The 20,800-nt window shown below is 44.5% G+C and overlaps 3 protein-coding genes across 6 annotated transcripts in view; 2 read left to right on the top strand and 1 right to left on the bottom strand.

Moving 5' to 3' along the window:
• The first annotated feature begins 870 nt into the window (after nucleotides 1-870).
• LOC116222868 lies at nucleotides 871-3,415 on the top strand. Its single transcript, XM_031577910.2, has 4 exons — nucleotides 871-946; nucleotides 1,711-2,233; nucleotides 2,438-2,563; nucleotides 2,839-3,415. Exons 2-4 carry the CDS (start codon nucleotides 1,724-1,726, stop codon nucleotides 3,334-3,336), a joined length of 1,134 nt encoding a protein of 377 aa, XP_031433770.2. The 5' UTR covers nucleotides 871-946; nucleotides 1,711-1,723; the 3' UTR covers nucleotides 3,337-3,415.
• A 1,519-nt stretch (nucleotides 3,416-4,934) lies between these two features.
• On the top strand, nucleotides 4,935-11,616 carry fbxw2 (F-box and WD repeat domain containing 2). 2 transcript variants are annotated; one of them, XM_012839886.3, is made up of 7 exons: nucleotides 4,935-5,520; nucleotides 6,352-6,861; nucleotides 7,137-7,331; nucleotides 8,406-8,539; nucleotides 8,682-8,768; nucleotides 9,146-9,315; nucleotides 9,634-11,616. In XM_012839886.3, the coding sequence occupies exons 2-7, from the start codon at nucleotides 6,372-6,374 to the stop codon at nucleotides 9,920-9,922; spliced, it is 1,365 nt and encodes a 454-aa protein (XP_012695340.1). In that variant the 5' UTR covers nucleotides 4,935-5,520; nucleotides 6,352-6,371; the 3' UTR covers nucleotides 9,923-11,616. The 2 variants fall into 2 exon arrangements, with proteins under 2 accessions (XP_012695340.1, XP_031433618.1); XM_031577758.2 differs by having other exon boundaries at nucleotides 6,303-6,861.
• A 3,741-nt stretch (nucleotides 11,617-15,357) lies between these two features.
• The window catches only part of LOC105911107 (ras-specific guanine nucleotide-releasing factor RalGPS1-like), an 83,082-nt gene continuing 77,639 nt past the window's right edge, over nucleotides 15,358-20,800 (bottom strand). For 2 of the 3 annotated variants that reach the window (XM_042709375.1, XM_042709376.1), the window contains 9 exons: nucleotides 19,320-19,449; nucleotides 19,010-19,161; nucleotides 18,760-18,808; nucleotides 18,346-18,426; nucleotides 17,364-17,469; nucleotides 16,788-16,880; nucleotides 16,346-16,451; nucleotides 15,623-15,714; nucleotides 15,358-15,412 (listed from right to left, as the gene is read on the bottom strand). In XM_042709375.1, coding sequence (XP_042565309.1) covers nucleotides 15,383-15,412; nucleotides 15,623-15,714; nucleotides 16,346-16,451; nucleotides 16,788-16,880; nucleotides 17,364-17,469; nucleotides 18,346-18,426; nucleotides 18,760-18,808; nucleotides 19,010-19,161; nucleotides 19,320-19,449 — 839 coding nt within the window. In that variant the 3' untranslated portion in view covers nucleotides 15,358-15,382. The remainder of the gene's footprint in view (nucleotides 15,413-15,622; nucleotides 15,715-16,345; nucleotides 16,452-16,787; nucleotides 16,881-17,363; nucleotides 17,470-18,345; nucleotides 18,427-18,759; nucleotides 18,809-19,009; nucleotides 19,162-19,319; nucleotides 19,450-20,800) is intronic. The other variant, XM_042709377.1, reaches the window with a different exon arrangement.

The raw sequence follows: 20,800 nt of genomic DNA, 5'->3' as shown, positions 1-20,800 counted from the left end.
CACATAGGTCATTCTGACATTGTTTATCTGTCTGTGTATGTAGGCTTATAGCTATTATTACCTAACTCTGAAATCACTCTTTTCATATCAGTATAAAACATCTTCTTCTCTCACAAACTAGAAAGCTTGACATTCTCTCACTTCAAGCAGTTTTTGCTCTGTCTCTCAGCACACTTTCCCCCGTACATTTTATTAGGTCTACCATATACCTATAACCATTGTGAAATGTTAAGTATTTGATAGATTGCTGTATCCAAAAGACATACAGATTAGGATTAGTGATGTGTTTGTTCATAAGTATTGCATTGAATACAACATTGTCTACAACAAAGGCTTTTTTTAACCTACAATTAAACTCATACACTATTAATTGCTTAAGCACACTGCTCTCTTCTGGTCGTCAGCAATATTGCACGGCTAAGGCTTGACTTTACTGTATGCCTACTTGATGTTAAAGTTTTGGTGGTCTGTGTAAACACACAGCATTACAATTACAATTTCAATTAGTAGGCCTATTGCCATTAAAAGTTGCAATTTGAAATAGCAGCCAGATCGATAACACGTAGGCTATGACCTAATCATCACAGGTTTATTTTTCATCTCTCTCTTTCTGTTTTACATGCGCCTTTTGTTTAGCGGAATATTATGACGTATAATCTATTTGTTCTACCTTTAATCTCTTATGAGAACAGGTTAGCTTTATTATGGGCTTACCTACTTTATTTGTCGCTACTATTCTCCGTTTGAACCATGAAAGTACGCTAGAATATATGTTGCCAACTGAGCATTCCAAACGTGTCAATTCTGACGAAATGCCATAGAAACAGTGAAACATTCGAAATCAATTCTTGCATTCTACTTCTTACAGAACGCAACACGAACAAATCTCTTCAATTCCAGCGGTTTGTTACATACTTCAGACCTGCCACATTCGCTTGATTCCGAGGTGAGCAAGAAAGCATCTCAACACTATTATCAAGTGTCAAGTAATTAGATTAGAATAACGCTACATGAAAGGGATCAGCAAAGTGCCACCTGACTATGTCAGTAGCTGAGGCGACCCATACAGGTGACATTAAATGTTGGTTGGTCCCCTCTAGCAGACAGGAGGGAAAAACACTGTCTTTTATTTGTTTATAAAGCCTTAGTGGGAAAACTGCCTAATTATCTCATGTCACTTTTCAAATTAAAATCCATCTGTCATAATACACGGTCACAGAGCCTCATCTCCCTTGAAATCCCCCTTACAAAAACTAATATAGGTAAAATAGCTTTTAAGTTCTTTGCTTCCCATAAATGGAACACTGTTCAAGTGGAGTTGAAATTAACCAAGTATTTGTCTGTCAACCAATTTAAGAGCCTTTTAGATAATAAGGATGTGCCTCAATGCTGTTGTTTTAAATGATTCTGTGATTTAATTTTTTTACTTTATGTTATTTTTTTAATTTTTTTTTATACTTAATTTCTGAGTTGTTTAATGTGTTTTTTTATTTATTTTGTCTGTTTTGTTTTGTTATGGTTTGTTTATTTATTGTTCTTCTGTACTATGTAGCCTCAATCAGGGCATTGCTGCAAAAGAGCCCTGTGCTCAGTCAATTCTCCCTGAATAAACAACGATGATTAGTGGAAAGCAGATAAGCAGGCTAGCAAAAAGTTCAGACATTGTGACTTCATTGTCTACCTACACTGTTGCACTCTTTCTGCTTGTAGGAGTGTGGAGGAGATGGCAGAACCAAACGTTTATTGGCCAGCAACAGCTGGAGCTGCCCAGGAAGCAACCGAGGTGGAACAACTTTGTCATTCAAATCCTATACTTAATCAAGCACTTATTAGGATAAGAGACTTGCTGGGGGAAGAGGCAGGTGAAATCGACACAACAATGAAATCCCTCAGCCCCAATATCCAATCTGACATTGAAAGAGCACGGTGGATGATTAGGACGCACTTGTCAGGTAACTTAACGGACAGAGAAGTGAGGATCAACAAGGCGCGGATCGAGAAGCGTTACACAGCTCTTGAAGAAGAACGGACAGAACTACTGTGTCTCCTGACAGATCAAAGGGATGAGTTTGAAATGGAGAAGATAGCCGTGGAGAGGGAGAGGGTGCAAGAGAAAATGGTGTGGGACCAATATATGAAGGAGAGAGAAGTAGTTTTGCTGTCCAGTGTGACGTCTGTGATGATAAAGAGAGAAAGGGTGATGGAGGAGCTGAGAAATCAAGTAGAGACAAAGGTGAGAACAAAGGTTCTTCATGATTTATTTTCTTCTGCACCAGGTATCATTCCACATATAGTTGCCTTACATACTTTGTTGTCGTAAATGTGATGGCATCCAAGCAAAGTGTTGCCTTTCCTCTGCTGTCACATTCATGTCTCTTCTGATAAGAGGATGCTGAATGATGAAATGTTTAAATCTATTATGCATTCACATCTCAAGTGCGCCAACAACCCCAGGGGCATGGAGGGATCCGCAGCTGGAAATGCCCCCATGAAGGACTACTGTGGGACGCGCAGGAAAGGGTGTTTCCGAAAATATGGAAGCATCTGGAATATTAATCCTCAGGTAGTTTGAGTTTTTCATTTCAGTGCTACAGGCCTTTTGGTGACATTAGTTTATTTTTTCTGAGCTAAACCATAAACAAATGAGTGGGGAAAAAACTGAAAGAAAGAATCAAGAATGTAGACTTCCCATCATGCTGTAGGCCCAGTTGTTGCTCTACATCATAATTGTTGTTCACCTTTATCTTTTTCATAGCTGAGGACTGGCTATGAGCATTGAAAGGCACATTAGCCTTTTAATATTCACAAGCTTTGTTTTGATTTACCTCCCTTCCCCAGGGACCTGTCACGGCCAATGGCATGTGTGAGTGTGGCAGACACACAGATAACAAAGAAATGTCACCCGCAGCTGCTAAAGGCAGAGGGACGCTGCAGGTCTGCCCAGAACGAGAGGTCATCCCGCCCCAACACTCAGACCCAAGAAACGGCGGGAGGCAGTCAGACATCATCGCAGAAGAAATCAGACAGAAAGACCTGCAACTGATTGCCAAGCTGGAGAAGAGGGTTAGAGAAGCTGAGCAGAAAAAGCAAGCAAAAGCAGGACTGAAAGCTAAAAAGGCAGAGCAAAATAGGAGGAAGAAAGAGACGAAGAACCCTGCTCGGATGCAAGATAACGGGAATGACGTCACACCGAGGGAGCCTGCGGAACCGAATGAACTGAAGATAGTTGAGCCGGTGAGAAAGGAGAAAAGAAAAGGTCATGGCATCTTGCGCAGGATGGGTTGGTACACCCACAAAAGAGGGACCAAATTGAACAAGACTGTAACCAGCCTATGAGTTGTAGGCTACATGATTGCATAACTTTGCTTCGTTCAAATTAATTTAATAAAACACTTCGCAGCATCGCTTTGACAAGCTTTATTGTGTACTATTCATAATTTGCACAATTCATATTTTGCAGCCCACCCATTGTAGAGATCCATGGTATCCATTGTTGAGTCCCGCTCCCGCAACATCTTATCCTGTACCCGCCCGCTCCCGGAAAACCATTAAATATTTTGTCCCACGCACACGCCTGCATCTTTCACATTTTGTCCGCTGCTCCCGTCCGCAAAATCCCGCAGGTTGACGTTAACACGGGATGGATTTTCCAGTCCTGCTCCTGATATGCTCCCATGAAAATGTGCCATGAAAATCACCAATCTTGCGCCTGTTTACGTAAAATGTAGGTTATTTCTTGCTGCTCTCCTGCAAACACGAATAACATTCTGTAATTTAAGAACAAAAATCTACTTTAATTTCATTGTATACATTTATGTTGTACGGGAGTGCCGTGAGTCATGTCTCTTTCTATTGCTGCCACACATGCATCAGTTTCTTCCCGCACTCCGCAATCCAAATTAGTCCCGCATCGCAATCTTCAGCACTGGGACCCGCGTGTCCCGCGGTGCTCCCACGGGTGTGTGGGCCTCTAGTGGAGACCCATAAATGCACATCTGGCAACCCAAGGACACACCTCATGCCTGTTTTAGAGTCAATTTCCTTTTTATGACTTCCTGCCACTGATCAGCACAGAGACAGCAGCAATAACAGTTTCCTTTTTTTCTATTTACAATTGAGGTACTTTTGTCAAGTTAAAAGTCGCATTTTCCCAATTTAAATGAGAACATTGGGTTCATCTGAAAATGTACTGAATTAAAATATGTGGAAATTGATGTATTTCATATATTAATACGTATGTATTTTTAAGGAAATGGCTACATTAAATCACCATATCAAAACTAAGGCCTGCGTAATTTAAGTCCTGAGTCTCACAATATCAACTGTCAAATCCATTTAACTAGTAGTATGTTTTCCTGGTCACTAGAGAAGACATGATAGAGAGACAAAACACTTTTCATCTAGCAGCTGTAGTGCAATGTAGAGCAATAGCCTCTTTTAGTGATTTTGTTATGAGTAAGCATAGTCATATGTGGATTGGCTAATGGAATCTTACTTGTATACAGCACTAGAACTTCTACTGCCTCTACAGTAACATTTCCCCCCTTTACCTTGCTGAAAAATTACCACAACTATTGACTAGCCTGCATGCTGGCATTTGCAGATTTGTGTAATAAAATACAGAATGTTTTATTTTCAGCCTACATCCTATGGGGTTTGGGGGTTACAATATATTTAACCAATTTAAAACCCAATTAAGTTTCAAAACAGAATCTTAATACATTATAATACACTATTCATTTCTTAATAAACACAGTCAATGCATATCACAGTTTTATTTTTTACAGAAATCGTTTTTGTAGTTTCTGAATGTCACACACTGGGTAGCCTGTTGGGTAAATGCACCACATTTTGACAAACTGTACAATATTGCACGTTTTCATTTTGAAAAACAGCACCTTATATTTTGAAGTACTAACCACTAGATAGGGGTTGTGTTGTTGCTGCCTTCACCATAGACTATACTTGCGGACCTGTGAGGGTGGCTTACAATAACAGTTTAGCTTGCTAGATTATCAACTCTAGCAAATTAAGTATGAAAACGACTTACTCGGCTGTTTAAAATAATATTACGCCGAAGCACGAACAAACAAATGTAGATAATTGGGCGATGCTTGCTGTTTTTAAGTTGCAGTTCTTAATATAGAGGTGGTTTTCATAAATCATGTCTACAAACTAGACAGCTAGCTGACACTAGCATATGCTAGTTTGACGGAGTGCGAGCTAACGTTAGTTAGTCTAGGAAGCTTTCGCTACCCAACGAAAACGAGTTGACAACTGAGTGGACCAAACGCGTTTCCCTCTCACTGAACACATATTTAATATGGTATTCAGATAATCTGAGTTGTACAGTGAGGCAAGACAATCGCTTTTCAAATCAACTGGTTTTATGTTTGATGCTAACATTAGCTATCATTTTGCTAATATTCCCGTCCGTTTTGCCTAGCTAGCTAGCTAACTAGCTCTTCTGTTGGCTAGCTAGCATAATATTCACAACTGATACCCGTTCTACTGGAAATGGTGAGTAGCGCTAGACATCCACAACCATGCCTTGTAGACTTGTTTGTAACATATCATTCTTTTAACCGTAAGCTGACTTAATCTGAGTTGTAAAGTACTGTGTCAGCGCTAGCTAAACATTGAACCAATGAACTGTGTAACGTTAGTTGTCGCTAAACTCGGCATTGGGAAAGGCAACATTAGCTAGCTATCTTTGTAACTTGCTGGCTATTCGCATTCCGTCGATTACGTGAAGCTAATGCCGAGTTCACACTTCTACACGATTTAACTTGAGTCGTAAGTGCGGCCTCGGTATGTATAGCTAATTCATGTAACTGTTTTAGTTAGTGGATCATTTTATCCGTTTTACTGGATAACAACCACGTTTAGAAACGCCTGCAGTTGTTGTCAGTTTGCCTGAGTGTCTGCTACACAGTTAGTTATGGGTCCTACGTCAAATGTGGATAGTATGCTCTGCGTCAGCTGGTCTGACAGCCTTAATAAATGCATGTTACGTCAGGTGGAATAAGACGTTCTTTGCCTCGGGACTTTGCACTTATTACGAAAGGGTTATGTGTCAGACCTACTTATCATGACTGTATAGACTGTGATCTACTTAACTACTGTGCGTAAGGCGTTTAGTCTTGAACTTGATTTTGAAGAGGAGAATGTTTTACTGTTACCCGTCACCAGAGCAGAGCTATTCCTGATAGCAGTGATGGTGCACAGCCCGTTCTTGGAATTGTAATGCATGCTGAGTGTGTGAATCTGTCAACACAAATGCAGTCTTGTTGTATGTGCAGGCCCCAATTAGGCTTTCTGAAGGTGAGATCTCATGCCCACACTCTGCAGGTAGACGCTCTGATGTGCTCATGGAGAAGGCGGCCTTTGAGGGGTGGCTGGAATCAGTCTCCGCCTCCTACCTCACACTGAGCGACCAGCAGAGGAACCAGTCGCTGGACCGCCTCATCTCCCTGAGCGGCGCCACCCAGCTCCGCTACCTGTCCAATGGGCTGGAGACGTTGCTGAAGAGGGACTTCCTGCGGCTGCTGCCCCTGGAGCTGGCCTTCTACCTGCTGCGCTGGTTGGACCCAGAGACACTGATCACCTGCTGCCTGGTGTGCAAGCAGTGGAACAAGGTGATCAGCACCTGCACGGAGGTGTGGCAGGGCGTGTGCTGCGATCTGGGCTGGCGCATCGACGACTCCATCCAGGACGCACAGCACTGGAAGTGCATCTACCTGAAGGCCAAGCTGCGCATGAAGCAGCTGAAGGAGGAGGAGGCCTTCGAGACGTCCTCGCTGATCGGCCACAGCGCCCGGGTCTATGCGCTCTACTACAAAGATGGTCTCCTCTGCACAGGTAGGAACAACACCGTTAAAACAAAACAAAAAAACATTATCAAAAGCACTAGCTCTGGATAAGTTGTATTTTGTGAATACACAGCTATATGATGCAGTTGGTAATTCAGATATTTACTGTTACTCTTTAAATATACATATATTTGTTTTGTGTAATTGGTTTTATTGCTGGTTGAGGTACACTATTTTGGAGGCCGTGTATGTGTAGTGGGTGCATGACTGATAGTGCTTCAGGGATAGCTGGTGTCCTTATCAGAGTGTGACCTTTGGCTGCAGGCTCAGATGATCTCTCTGCAAAGCTGTGGGATGTTCGCACTGGGCAGTGCATCTACGGGATCCAGACCCACACCTGCGCCACAGTGAAATTCGACGAGCAAAAGTTGGTGACCGGATCGTTTGACAACACCATTGCATGCTGGGAGTGGAGCACGGGTGCCAAAATTCAGCAGTTCCGCGGGCACACAGGGGCAGGTGGGTGCTCAGCTTGGATCTCGCTCAGCCTCAGCTGAATGTAAACACAGACAAACACTACACAGAACATTGACACAGAGGTCAGACTCCATCTTAATTCACACTCCAGTTTAGAGTGTTTAGAGGAGGAGAAATGCTCAGTGGTTAAGCACCTTTTCAGTGCTGGGGTTTGGCTTAAGAGGTGATTCTTAAACGTATTTTACTGCACATGCTGTTAAAGCCGATCGTATTTCACATTACTCCGGCTAAATGTTGTTTGGGGAGGCAGTGTAGATGACCAGATAACCTTTTGTACTATTGCCTGCTCTGAGAATGCCCGTGGCCATTTGCGACCAGCTGACCTTTCCCATAGGTCTGCTGAATTTCTGGCTGACCTTTGACCTTTGACATTCACAACTTCATCTCTAGGCGTTTCTTGGAGCCGTTTGAATTGATGGGTTTTCCACCTGTACACTTCTGTGCTGTCAAAATTTGCATTGAGTTAATGTGTACCTGTATACATTACATATGGACGTTTGACAGAGGTGTGTGCAACTGCCATTAATCTCTGCGATGTGATCAAATGTATTGTATATGTAAATAGTTTGAAGATATACTTAGTAGATACATTGTATAGACATGCTTCCAGCTTGCCAGTAAAAAGGGCACCTCTAAGGTGTGGAGAGAGCCTGATACTCTGCTAAGTAATCAAACTTCATTCATTGCTTCACAGTAGTATTTAGGACGGTTCAATATTGGTTTTGATTTGGCAATAATGAGTTAAATCACATCCTGAATGAAACGTTTAGTTTCTAAATTATGGAGAATGTATTTTCCTCTCCAGTAACTCTTAAACATAAGGTGAGCGACTGCAGCCTTCCCAGGAGAGCAGCTGTTGTGTTTGAGTTAGAGAAGCTCCCACTCACTCACTCACTCACTCACTCCTGACTGGAGTGGAGGAGGTGAGACGAGTCCTGCTGTGACTGATGTGTCTGAGTGAAACCTGCTGACGGCTCCCTCTCCGTCTCTCCTTTCCCTCTCTTCACCCCTTCCCCTCTCCCTTCTTCATCTTCCCTTACGCTCCCTCCTCGACAGTGTTCAGCGTCGACTACAACGACGACCTGGACACCCTGGTGAGTGGCTCGGCCGACTTCACCGTCAAAGTGTGGGCTCTCTCAGCAGGGGCATGTCTCAACACGTTCACCGGGCACACGGAGTGGGTCACCAAGGTAGGCTCACCTTACCCCCCATGTTTTTCCATCTTTGCTCATGCTTTTCGGCGCTGCGAGAAGACCTTGTGAAGTTGGTGAATGGCAAGTTTCCAGTTGAATGTAAATTTGCTCGCTTGTTTGCTCCCTTTCCTTACTCCAGGTTATTCTTTCAATGAGCGAAGTGGAGTCCATGATGCACAGTCCGGGGGATTACACCTTACTGAGTGCTGATAAGTATGAGATCAAGGTAAACATGATTGGACTTGTCTGTCGGACTTGCTAAGACCATGAATTTCCAGATATGTTAATATGCACTCCACCCACAAGGGGTCTCTAAAGGCTTGTTTTAACACCGGCCGGAGTGTCATCCATGGAGTCGGCTTGACCAAATAGTGGGGTGGTTTGCCGTCTCACACTGAGGCAGTAGCAGTGGATTCATGTGCATTCTGAGGAGATCTTGAGGAGCAGGGCCTCAGTTGAGTGGCTCAACCATAGTAGCATTGTTAGCTTTGTAATTAGCGATATCATCAAATAGACTCTCAACTTTGCCGTGTCTTGATATCTTTAATCACACAGCAGTTAACAGATTTTTTTAAATGGCTTAATGATGCTGTGCTCCCTTAGGTCTGGCCCATCGGCAGGGAGATCAACTGTGAGTGTTTGAAGACCCTGGCCGTGTCAGAGGACCGCAGCGTCTGCTTGCAGCCGCGTCTGCAGTTCGACGGGCGCCATGTCATCTGCAGCTCCGACCTGGGCGTCTACCAGTGGGACTTCGCCAGCTTTGATATCCTCAGGTAACCCCCAGAACTGTCGCCATGGCTGCCAGCCTCGGCAACCGTCTCCTCGCCGTCTTAGCTCCCTCGTGAGCAGCTTTTCTCCGGAGCTTTGGCACGGTCACAGCAAGCAGATTGAGATTAATGGAAAGACTAAATATCATGGCCTCTCTGTTATTTTTTTCCCTGTGGTTGTGATGTTACTGAAGTAAAACCAAATAAAGATGGATTGCATTTTAAGTACCAACATAAAGCAGCCTGTTCCATGTCTTGACACTAACACCAAGTTACCTATCTGTGTTTTATCTCCCGATCCGTTTGCCACGCCGCGGTGCTCAGGGTCATCAAGACGCACCACATGCCCAACCTCTCCTTGCTGAGCTTCGGCGAGGTGTTCGCCCTGCTGTTCGACCACAGCTACCTGTACGTGATGGACCTGAGGACTGAGGTCATCACGGGCCGCTGGCCGCTGCCGGCCTACCGCAAGTCAAAGCGCGGCTCCAGCTTCCTGCCCGGCGTCACGGCCTGGCTCAACGGACTGGACGGGGACAATGACTCAGGCCTGGTGTTTGCCACCAGCATGCCCGACCATAGCATTCACTTGGTACTGTGGAAGGAGAACGGGTAGAACAGGCAGTGTGCAGCCTGGCAAAGACAGAACCAGGAGGTCACCATCACTGGTACTGTGGAAGGAGAACGGGTAGAACAGGCAGTGTGGAGCCTGGCAAAGACAGAACCAGGAGGTCACCATCTCTGCAAGAGGAGGGGGGGGAGGACAACCAAGGGTGCTCTTTGACTTCAAACAAAGACATAAAAATAATCGAAAAACGGCCAACTTAGATATTGCATGGACCAAAGTCTTCTCGTTTTTTGGGTTTATTTTTATTATTTTAGTTATTTTGCTTTTAGGTTCTACAACTGTTTGACACACTTGCAGTTTCATATACACACACATGCAGTCTGCTTTTAGATAGTGTGAGTAGAGCGAACTGGAACGCCAGCTGTGTCAGCACGAACTCGGCGTGGCGTGGTGGTTATGTAACCTGGCCTTCGGGCCTGTCCAGCGTTACTGATAAGGGAATAAACTTTAACACGAGGAAGACCCTGAAGCTCTGCACCCAACCACCCCACCTTGGTCCTGAGAGTTCGTGTCGGCCGTCGATCCACAACACAGGAAGCCATCGCCACGATCACCTCATTACATCACACATTTGACTCGTACTACTACTGGAGAGAAAAACATGGAGGAGATGTTGCCTTAAAGTAACACTTTTTTTTCTTTGGGGGGGAGGGGGGCGGCTAAACACCCCTTTTTCAACAGTTTTGGAGACGTGAAGTGTCCGTCTATTCATGGAGTCATCCATTCATAACAGTACAGGTTTCAGACTTCTCATTAGAACCAGTAAACCACCACACACTGTCATAAGCGTCAAGCATGGCAAAATAAAAGCCCTTGGGTTGGACAACATTTAGCTCTTCCTCTGTCCTTCCTTTCCCTCTATAGGAAGCAATCCTCAGTTTTTTTAAAAGCATAATCTTCAGTCACCGTGTGCATCTTTACCAAGGTATGGGATTTCCTAACGTCTCCATTTTGAGAATGATACTTTCTTTAGTCTTGTGCCTTTCTTCCACAAACACACTTACCTTTCCAACATCTGAGCCATTCTAGTGGAGGTGCAATAACACATCCGTACAGAAGCGTTGGCAGGAAGTGTATTCATAAACCTGCCCTGTATCTTAATAGCTTTGAAGACTTCTCACACAAAGTCACATTACTGAACCAGTATATCTGTAGTGTTTTTTTAATCGTTTTTAAGTATTTGAGCAACTACCGCTACCTAAACTCTGCACAATTGGGTCAACAGCCAGAAGCACGGGTCAGGCAGTGAAGTTATTTGGCCTAAGGCTTTTCTACCGGACATGCTTGCTCTCCTCTCTGTACCAGTAGTTGGTTCTGAGTTAATCAGATTGGGTTGGTTAATTAGTAAAAGGTGTGGCAGGTGGGTTTAGGTGTTTGGTAATGCTGTGGAATACATAGTCATAGTACATGACTTTAAAAAGTCTTCCATTGTCTTTAATGCAGACGGTAAACTGAAAGAAATGAGACTGCATGTCACAAATGGCAAAATACTGTATGTGTGTGTGTGTGTGTGTGTGTGTGTGTAGGGTGGGGGTTGTGAGTGAGTGAGTGAGCAAGGCACTGTTTCAGCTCTTCTTCTGCCATAGTACACAATCAGACCATCTCAAAGCGTGTGATGTTGGCTTGGCTAGATGTTTATAAAATTAAAATAAGCTGCCTTTAAAATAAATGAAAGTAGCAAACTCTTGCACAATCTTTTTTTGTTCCCTAATGTTTCTGCTTTAACAAATGACCAGGGAGAAATCTATGTAGTCTGGGGTGAAAAGCATTCATAGATTTGGTGAGCTGATAGACTATGAAAGCACTTTTAAAACACTGCACAGGTGTGGCCGTTTCCTGTATAATATGAATATGCACACACTAGGCATCCTGAAAGCATCTCAATAGTCAAGGCTACAGAGACTGCACCTCGTGGAGCTAAGTGGTATTTAATACACAATTCGGTGTCATTTAAAGCTGATGATGTACATACTGGACTGCAACCCCCAAATGAAGAGGCGTTGAACAAAGTGTGTTGCCATGGCAATACAAAGTGTCAGTAGAACACAAATCACATGCATTGTCACAGGTTACTACTTCATGTATGTTAAGACAAAATATACACAATCATATAAACAAACATTTCGAAATATAAAGTAAAAAAACTGAAACACACTGATAAATACATATATATTTATACATAGGCAGGGCTGCTTTTGTAAAGAAGGTACAGTTGGGTGGTAGTGAGATTAGCTGATCCAAATTGATATGAATAAAACAAGATAAAACTACTGGCGCTGGTGTCAAATGAAAAGGGATGACTGTAGAGGCAGGTGCTCCTGGGATAATTAATCAGGATTCATTTTCATTAGAGGCAGGTGCTCCTGGGATAATTAATCAGGATTCATTTTCATTTAGGTAAAGTTTATCACGCCTGCATTAAGCAAACACGGTCCTCAGTTTCTTTTCTCACATTCATTTTGATATCAATACATCTGGAGAGGATGTCACACTTCAGTGGCAATTCAGATGTCTCCATCAAATTTACGTCTAATGTGTCAAACGTGCTACTGCTTGCAGGGATATGTGTCTGCAGAAAACACATGAGCATTTATTGTCAATGGTTTAAAGTTTCAGATATTTCACTGATGCAGAAAACTATCTGCTAATGTCAGCAATAAACCTGCAAAGTTCTGAAAAATGAACTTGAAGCAACTTGGGTTATGTGAGTAAATCAAAGCTGTGTTGTTACAACGGCAGTTCTAAACTATAGCAGCCTATTCTTTTTTTTTACCCGGTTTTATGAAAGATCTCTGGTGTCTCACTGTTTCCTAAGGGAGGACTCTGTGTGTGTGTGAGTGTGTATATGTCTGTGTGTGTGTGTGTGTGTGTGTGTATATGCTTGTAAGTGTGTGTGTGCATCTATCCTGAAGGTGTCCAAATGTCTACAATCTGTACAGTTTCCACAAAAAAAGCATTTTTTTTCTCCAAGCTTGTTCATGTGGCACACCGTTTAAAAACACTGAATTACAGATAAGTGGTAACAATGATATAAAAATTAAAATAAATAACTCACCCACAGATTCGAAATTGGCCTCATAAACACTTTAGGGGAGGCAATTTTGACACCATGCATAGCATGGCAATTTTGACTTCATTTGGATTTTAATCAATGAATCGGATCAAAAGCTATTAGTCCGTTAACAACATTACAGGTCATTTTCAATAAATTTTTTCTTTGATGATAGCCTGCTAGTTCTGTGAGGACGGTTAAGACAGTCTTCATTAACCAAATTATTCCATTATTCTTCATTGAGAATATTTTATCTTGCTAAGATTTAAGGCCAAGAACTAATGTAGCTGAACTAAATTTTCAAAAGCACATTCTCAGTGATATGAAACAAGATCACTTGCTAACACTGCTACTGTATAAGCTCACAATAGAAACAAGAACAAAAAGTAGCTCAATAGGTTTGTGGTACCGATTCTTCACAGTCACAGCTTGGTTTACAGCTGTTCTAGTAATAATGGCTTACTGGATCAATCTCTTTTCCTTACGTTAACAAACTCTTTTGTTCGGTCCTGGAAGAAAATGTGATAATATGTTCACATCTAGGCCGAACTTGTACCACCATATTAATAAAGCTGAACGGTTTAAACTAAAATCACTACTCTGTAGCGATTAGTGGTTTCCATAATTATAAAGTTTTAACATGGCTGGGCTTGACACCCGTAATGGTGTTGACGAGGGTCTGTTTTCTGAATATGTGCGGTATAACAGAACGACCTGGACATGTGTTACTGTCCCAAACAAAAATCAATTTGAGCTCAGGTGATCATCTACTTTGTGTACTGGATCCAGGACTGGCACATATGTGGAGCTAAATTAACCGTTTATTGCTCTCGCCCTGTTTGACATGCCTGCACTGGAGAATGCAGAGGTGACCATATACAGTATTGAAGGGACCGGCATAGGTCATAAGAATATGCCATAGTCAATAATTAAATGATATTATACCTAGTAATGATTGTTACTTTTATTTGGATTTAACTAGCATGCAAACAGTTTCTGGGTGAATATACTCTTGGGCTGACCTGGGGAGTGAGGTGAGATATTAGACTCACCTCCCCCCCCCCCCAGGTCGAGACAAAGAGCCCGGCACCCATGGCCCATTTGAATAGACGGTAACACCCCTAAACTCAGCTTTTAAGAGCAAATCCTACAAGGAATAGATCAGATATACTGAGGTGAAGTTCTGTGAGGGAGGATGGATCTGAAAGTCTCTGTCTCACAAATGGTCGGCCGCCATTCTTCAAGAATAAACCTGAATCCTGACTGATCAAACCTAAGACTGAATCTTCAATATATGGTATAAAACTAATTACCATCAGTATATATCAATATCCAGTATTAAGGCTATAAGGGAGAGTAAGACAGAGCAAACCATTTTGTAACACTGTCTATGTCTCAGTGCAAGTAATAACTACATAATTACTCAGCGAATTCAAGGGTCATGTCCCAAAGTCATGTGCAGACATAGGTTATATGACTCTTACACGCGAGATGATGAGCAGAAATTTCAAGTTTTTCCAAGGATGGATTTATGGTTTTGTGTCAGTAAGTACCTCCAGATTTACAAATAAATAGTGTGCAGGTGAACCTGTTGGATCTGCAGTAGACTATTAAAACAGTCTAGTAAAATACAAGCAGGGGTTCGACTCCGTTTTATCCGAACCCAGACTTTTGGCAGACGTCCTCTCTTAACTAACACTGAGCAAATGTCTTCTCTCGTTAGCTTATGCATCACATCCAACTATACTTCTAGGCAACCCAACATGGGCTATACAGTGGCACATGCTCATTCACATTTAGCAGGAGAGGCATGTACACGCAGACGCCTTCACACACACACACACACACACACACACACACACACACACACACACACACACACACACACACACACACACACACACACACACACTCACAGACACATATACACACACGCTCACAGACACATATACACACACGCTCACAGACACATATACACACACACGCTCACAGACACATATACACGAGGGGCAAAAAGCATCCATCTAAGGCTGGGAGCGGGGGCAGCGGTAAGGGAGCTGTGTGTCTGTTCATGACCTCCTCGTATCCTTATGGAGAGGGGATGACCTTCAGCGTGTACCGCAGGCACAGCGGCGCAGCCACTGGCCTGAGTCACTTCATCTGTCCGTCCGTCCGTCCGTCCGTCTCTGCTCGCCGTCTGCGCCTGGCCAGCACACGTCCATCTGCGCTCCTCTCTGGTTCATCCGTCTGGGCGCCCACGCGTGGTCGTCGTCGTCATCGTCATCAAAGAGCTTTGGCACTGGTGTGCCCCCGAAAAAGCAGGAGGGGGGGCTTTTATTTGGGGTGGGGGTGTATGAAGAGGGGGGGGGGGGGGGGGACGACGGACGGTCTCCTTTTCACTCAAATGACATGAGATTGGCTGGTGCCTGGAGAAGAGGTCAGATATGATTTTGGTTTTAAAGACAAAAAGATTAGAGAACATTATGTTATGAATATATATTATATCAGCTATCATATAATATACATTTGTTATTAAAAGATCATTATTACAAAGAATTATTACAAAAAAAGATTTGTGGGAGGCACAGATGTGCTTGATAGATGTGCTTGATGAGAAGACTGGCTCTCTGAGGTACCTTGCGTTTCTTACTCCTGCTTGCCTCTTCAAGGCTTTTGTGCCAGAGGATGGCCGAGAATCTGGAACTCGTCTGGAACCTGTAAACATTCCCTGAAGAGAGCAGACACTGATTTAGTGTTTGGAGGGCAGAAGGAAAGCCCCCCCCCCCCCCCCCTCTGCTCCTGTCTTTCTTTCTGTTGGAGTTCCGCTGTTGATTGACCTTCTGGGTTAACAAGGGGACCTCCGACAATGATGTCATTATTTTTATATGGTGGGAGAGCGAGAAAGAGAGAGAGAGAGAGAGAGAGCGCTGTGCGGGGTTTACTCTACGTACTGACGGGTGGGAGAGAGAGAGAGAGAGAGAGAGAAAGGGGGAAAGAGAGAGAGAGAGAGAGAAAGAAGAGCACTGTGTGGGGGTTACTCTACGTTCTGATGTTTGGGAGAGAGAGAGCGAGAGAAAGGGAGAGAGAGAGAGAGAGAAAGAGAGAGAGAGCGCTGTGTGGGGCTTACTCTACGTTCTGATGTTTGGGAGAGAGAGAGCGAGAGAAAGGGGGAGAGAGAGAGAGCGCTGTGTGGGGCTTACTCTACGTTCTGATGTTTGGGAGAGAGAGAGAGAGAGAAAGGGGGAGAGAGGTAGAGAGAGCTGTGCGGGGCTTACTCTACGTTCTGACGGATGGGAGAGAGTGAGAGAGATAGAGAGAGAGCGTTGTGTACTCTGTGTTCTGATGGGTGCCGGCCTCACCTTTGTCTGGGTCGTTCAACTGGAAGATGTTGGGTCTTGCCGGGTTGTCTGGCAGAACCGCCATCCAGCCGATCACGGACACCGTTTTACAGGGAGTTGATTTGTACTGCAGAAGCAAGCCAGATGAGCCAGCATGACATCAGTCCCATAAGCACAATACCAGACCCACACATGCAGGGTCAACACAGAGTCTCTGCACATCTCACACGTTCAGCTGCATGTTCTTAGTGTCTACTTCTGTTTATTTCACAAATGGTGCTCAACACAAGACCGATGCAGAAGTGCCATTTTTGTTTCAAACAAATCTGATTGCAATAAATGCTTATTTCAGGCACACACGCACGCACGCACGCACGCACACAAACGCACACACAGACACACACACACACACACACACACACACACACAGAGAGAGAGAGACAGACTTGCGAGAGCTACTCACATGCTTCCTCTCTGAGGCCCTCAGCGCTTTGGTCCCATAGAGGCTCAGGGTCGAGCCGGAGAGAGACACCCAGTACCGTGTCCATGACGACAACTATACATCAGAATTTTGATTATAACATAATCAGTCAGTTTACCTTCGAGGTAATGCGTTAACCATGCAGATCTTACACTGGATTAGAACCAAAATGGTCACGTAAGCCTCAACTGTACACATGAGGATTATCTCATGGAAAATGGGGGTCAATGAACAAAGGCTCCGGTAGGACACAATGTGCATACAATTCACACTACTAGCAAAGATACAAGAACTGGCAAAACTGCTGATTGAAAAAGTCATTAATACTTTTGTTATCTTGTTGTATGCATTTAATTGTGTACATCTATGTATTCTGCACTTCACAATTTATATAGCATAGAAAATAGATAGCATTTTTAATGCTGTATAAATGTATGATGTACTATTTTTAAAAGTGTCTTATCTTCCCAGAATATCACCAGAAGTGTCTTAACCTACATTTCATTGCTGTCGGTCCCTTCTACTCCCCCATGACAGTCAATGAGCCGCTGCACTTACCCTGGGCTTCTTGCCCTTCTTCAGCAGGGGCTTCCGTCTCAGGGGACCCTCCATGGTGACGCTCCCCGCCTCCGAGGCTCCGCACACGGGGTTGAGTTGCGAGGGGCTGGTGGGGGTGAAGATGGAGAGCCAAGAGGGCTCGATTTAGGAAAACTTTGCCACTCAGAGACACAGAGTGCTGAGGATGATCGAGCTGATGGACTGACGACGTCTAGCCAAAAGCTGACGCGTGCCTTAAATGTGAAGGTATGGGCGGGCGTGAGCAATGCCAAAAGGACGTGTATTCATCATTACTCTACAGGGTCGAACGCAGGCTAATAGCACATTAGGAAAAGGGAAATGATCACCCAGGCCAGATAAGAGGAGCCCAGACTGGTGAGAGGATGTTGGGTGGTGGGGCTCCCTGAGGACACGCCAGAGGGAGCCCTTGCAGACAGGGAGGTGGAGATGGAGGACGGAGGCAGGCAGGGTGGAGTCTTGAGGGAGGTGGGGGTGGAGGGTGGAGGTTTGTGTCTCCCTTTGGGAGGTGCTGGCAGTTGTGTGCATTTGTATGGCTCATTCATCTTGTGCCAAAATGACAAGTGCTAAATGGTAATGAGAATCAGGCCTGTGCTCTCAATCAGAGCGAGATCTTTCTCTGCCACACAGACTTCTGAGGGGCCAAATCAGTCAGGTCGGAAGCGCATTGTTCACCATATTCACACCAACCCCACCATCACACAGCGAGACCCAGAGAGTGTCCTACAGACTCATTTGGAGATTAATGCCAGGACCCGCAATCAGAAAAGACTGCGCTACAGCATCATCTTACTACTGGGGAAAGAAAGGAGAGGCCCAGCAACAAGAGAGCAGTGGAAAGAAGAAGGAGGGAGAGAGAGAGAGAGAGAGAGGGCATGCACGTTTGGCTGACTGTGACCCCCCAGCCCCAAGATGAGTGACCTACTGCATGACCTTTGACCCACCACCTAGAAGAGCACTGTACCTGTAGATATAACTGCAGCTCTTGGGGGGGAGGCGTGGGGGGGCCCTCCAGTTTGGGCCTAGAGTGGCATACATGCGCCCCCTGTTCACACATGGTGGGCACAAGTCAGTCTAGTCCCCCAGACAGCCAACTTAAGTCATCAACAGGGCCATGATCATACGTACTTCCCTTTTCTCTTTTAGCGTTTCGGTCACCAATTATTGTCGATAGCATATATACATGAACAGACATCAAAACATATGTTACTGGGGTAGTGATTTAAAATAATCACAATAGACAACAAATATCATAATAGACAATACAAAATGAACACATCAGATGTTAGACAACAGATCAAGCTCACAACATCAGAACAACAAAAAAGATCAGGTCATGGGACATCTCAACGCAAAAGATGCCAAATGAGCACCTCACCTTTCTACTCCGGATGACAAGTCTTCATAGAAGGAGCTTTCACTGCTGTCTGCAGAGAGAGAGAGAGACATAAAGGAATGATTGGTGATGAAGGAAGACTTTAAAAGAGCCAAAGCAGGACCATCTGGCTGTGGTGGAAGTATTTACAATTCTCTGATTTGAAAAAAATTATGTTTAGCTTTTAACATTTGTTAAAAATCACATCCTGGTATTTCTTCAGAGAGATTAAACCAAAAATGGTTAGGCTGACCAAGTGCTAATCCGTTGGTGAAAGATGCGTTGGCGGGGTTGGGTCTAGCAGGACTCTGAGACTCCAGGAAGCTGTCGTCCAGCAGGTGGCGAGCTTTCTCAATGGGGAAAGTAGCACTCTTGCTCTCCGCAATACCAAACTGATACATCATACTGAGAGAGAGAGAAAAAGAGAGAGAGAAAGAGAGAGTGGATATTGATCAGCATGGAAAGCATTTTATCAAATCCACATCCCATTGTTGGGTATGTATGTATATGTGTGTGTGTGTGTGTGTGTGTGTGTGTCTGCAGTGTTTGCGAGGGAGACTGACTTGTTGCCGAGGCTGTGGCTCTTCCTGTGCCGTGAAGGGGGAGGGGTGGGCATGTAAACGGCCACGGACGCGTCGGGGCAGGTGGGCCTGCGGCTGTTATACCTCACGGATGCGGACACCTCAGAAGGACCTGGCGAAACGGAGACAGGAGTGAGCGCATCCCTGACTTTCTCGCCTCAGTGGCGTCCAGTCGTCCGCCGACAGTCTCATGAGGTTTCTCACAGAGCTGGAAATGGTCTACGAGTCTTTCCAGCGATGCTAGTGAACAGCACTCACTCTCTGCGATGTACATCTCAGGAGTGTATATAAGCATGTCCGGTAAAAACATGCTGGGATAAGTCTTTATCAGGAATCAAAACTCTCACTTTCACTGAGCCGGAGGAGGTTGTCCTGGCTAAGCTACATTTCATGCCAACAGACAAGGCCGATGTCCAAGAGCCAACACCTAACACATGGCATGACTAGCCAGAGCCCTCTCCGACTGACTGATAGACTGACTCATGACGTACTTCTTTTCCACCGGACCACCGCTGAGGCAGCCAAAACTGTCAGAGGCGGTGCGATCCATCAGGTAAAACCAAGCATGCCCGACATTTGAACATTGAGAAAAAAAGTGATCTTTCCAATCATAACACCGAGAGCCGTAAATGATTGTTCGCTTTGCTTGTGAGTCACTGGTCTCTAGGTCACAGTGGAGAAACACTCTACGTCAATTCTGCTTAGCGGACTGAGCCGCACCTGCGCTTTAATGAAGGTGGGCAGCTGCTCGTCATCCTCTGCAGCGCCCAACCACTGGGAAATGAACAACCTAACAACAACAAATCCACTCTGCAATCACAGAAAAACATGTCTGTGCACTTTTGATATGTTTCATTTATGCTGTTGTACAACAGATGAGCTTTGATCTTTCCCTTACTGTACATATTGTAGCTAGGTAGCACACACGGTCAAGTGACATATCTGCAATATGACATCTTCATTTTCATTTAGCGCTGCGCAGAAACAATCCGTCCCTCCAGTCCTCTCTGTTGCCATGACACAACGGCTACATTTAGAAGTTCATCACGGCTCTGTTAAACACACACGGCCCCCTGGGAAATGCGGTCATTTCCCCTTGCAATTATGCCTACAAGTCTGCTTGAAAAAAAATGAAGGGGTGCTGAAACACATGGGAACCCATAATTCATTGCTTGCATATCGAGGCCAGCTTTCTTCAATGGACTACCGTGAGTGGGCATGGAGCTGGTTTCCAACACACTCACTCCCTGTTTCAGGCCTGCTTTTAAATGTCTGTCACTGAGGTAACCCTGGGGGGGGGGGGTGCACTTTCATGGGCTAGATACCAGGCAGGCTGTTAAAGGTCTGAAATATGTCTCCATAAAGCTCAAGACAGAATGTCTATACAACTACCTTGCATGCCAGGTGGATGACCTATGACACAAATGTGTGTATTGAGGAAGCAGGCTCTCTCGCTGCGAGCC

Source organism: Clupea harengus, chromosome 12, assembly GCF_900700415.2.
Source record: "Clupea harengus chromosome 12, Ch_v2.0.2, whole genome shotgun sequence".
NCBI classification, from domain to species: Eukaryota; Metazoa; Chordata; class Actinopteri; order Clupeiformes; family Clupeidae; genus Clupea; species Clupea harengus.
The sequence above is the reverse complement of the archived record's forward strand: the minus strand, read 5'-3'. Positions and strand labels throughout refer to the sequence as shown.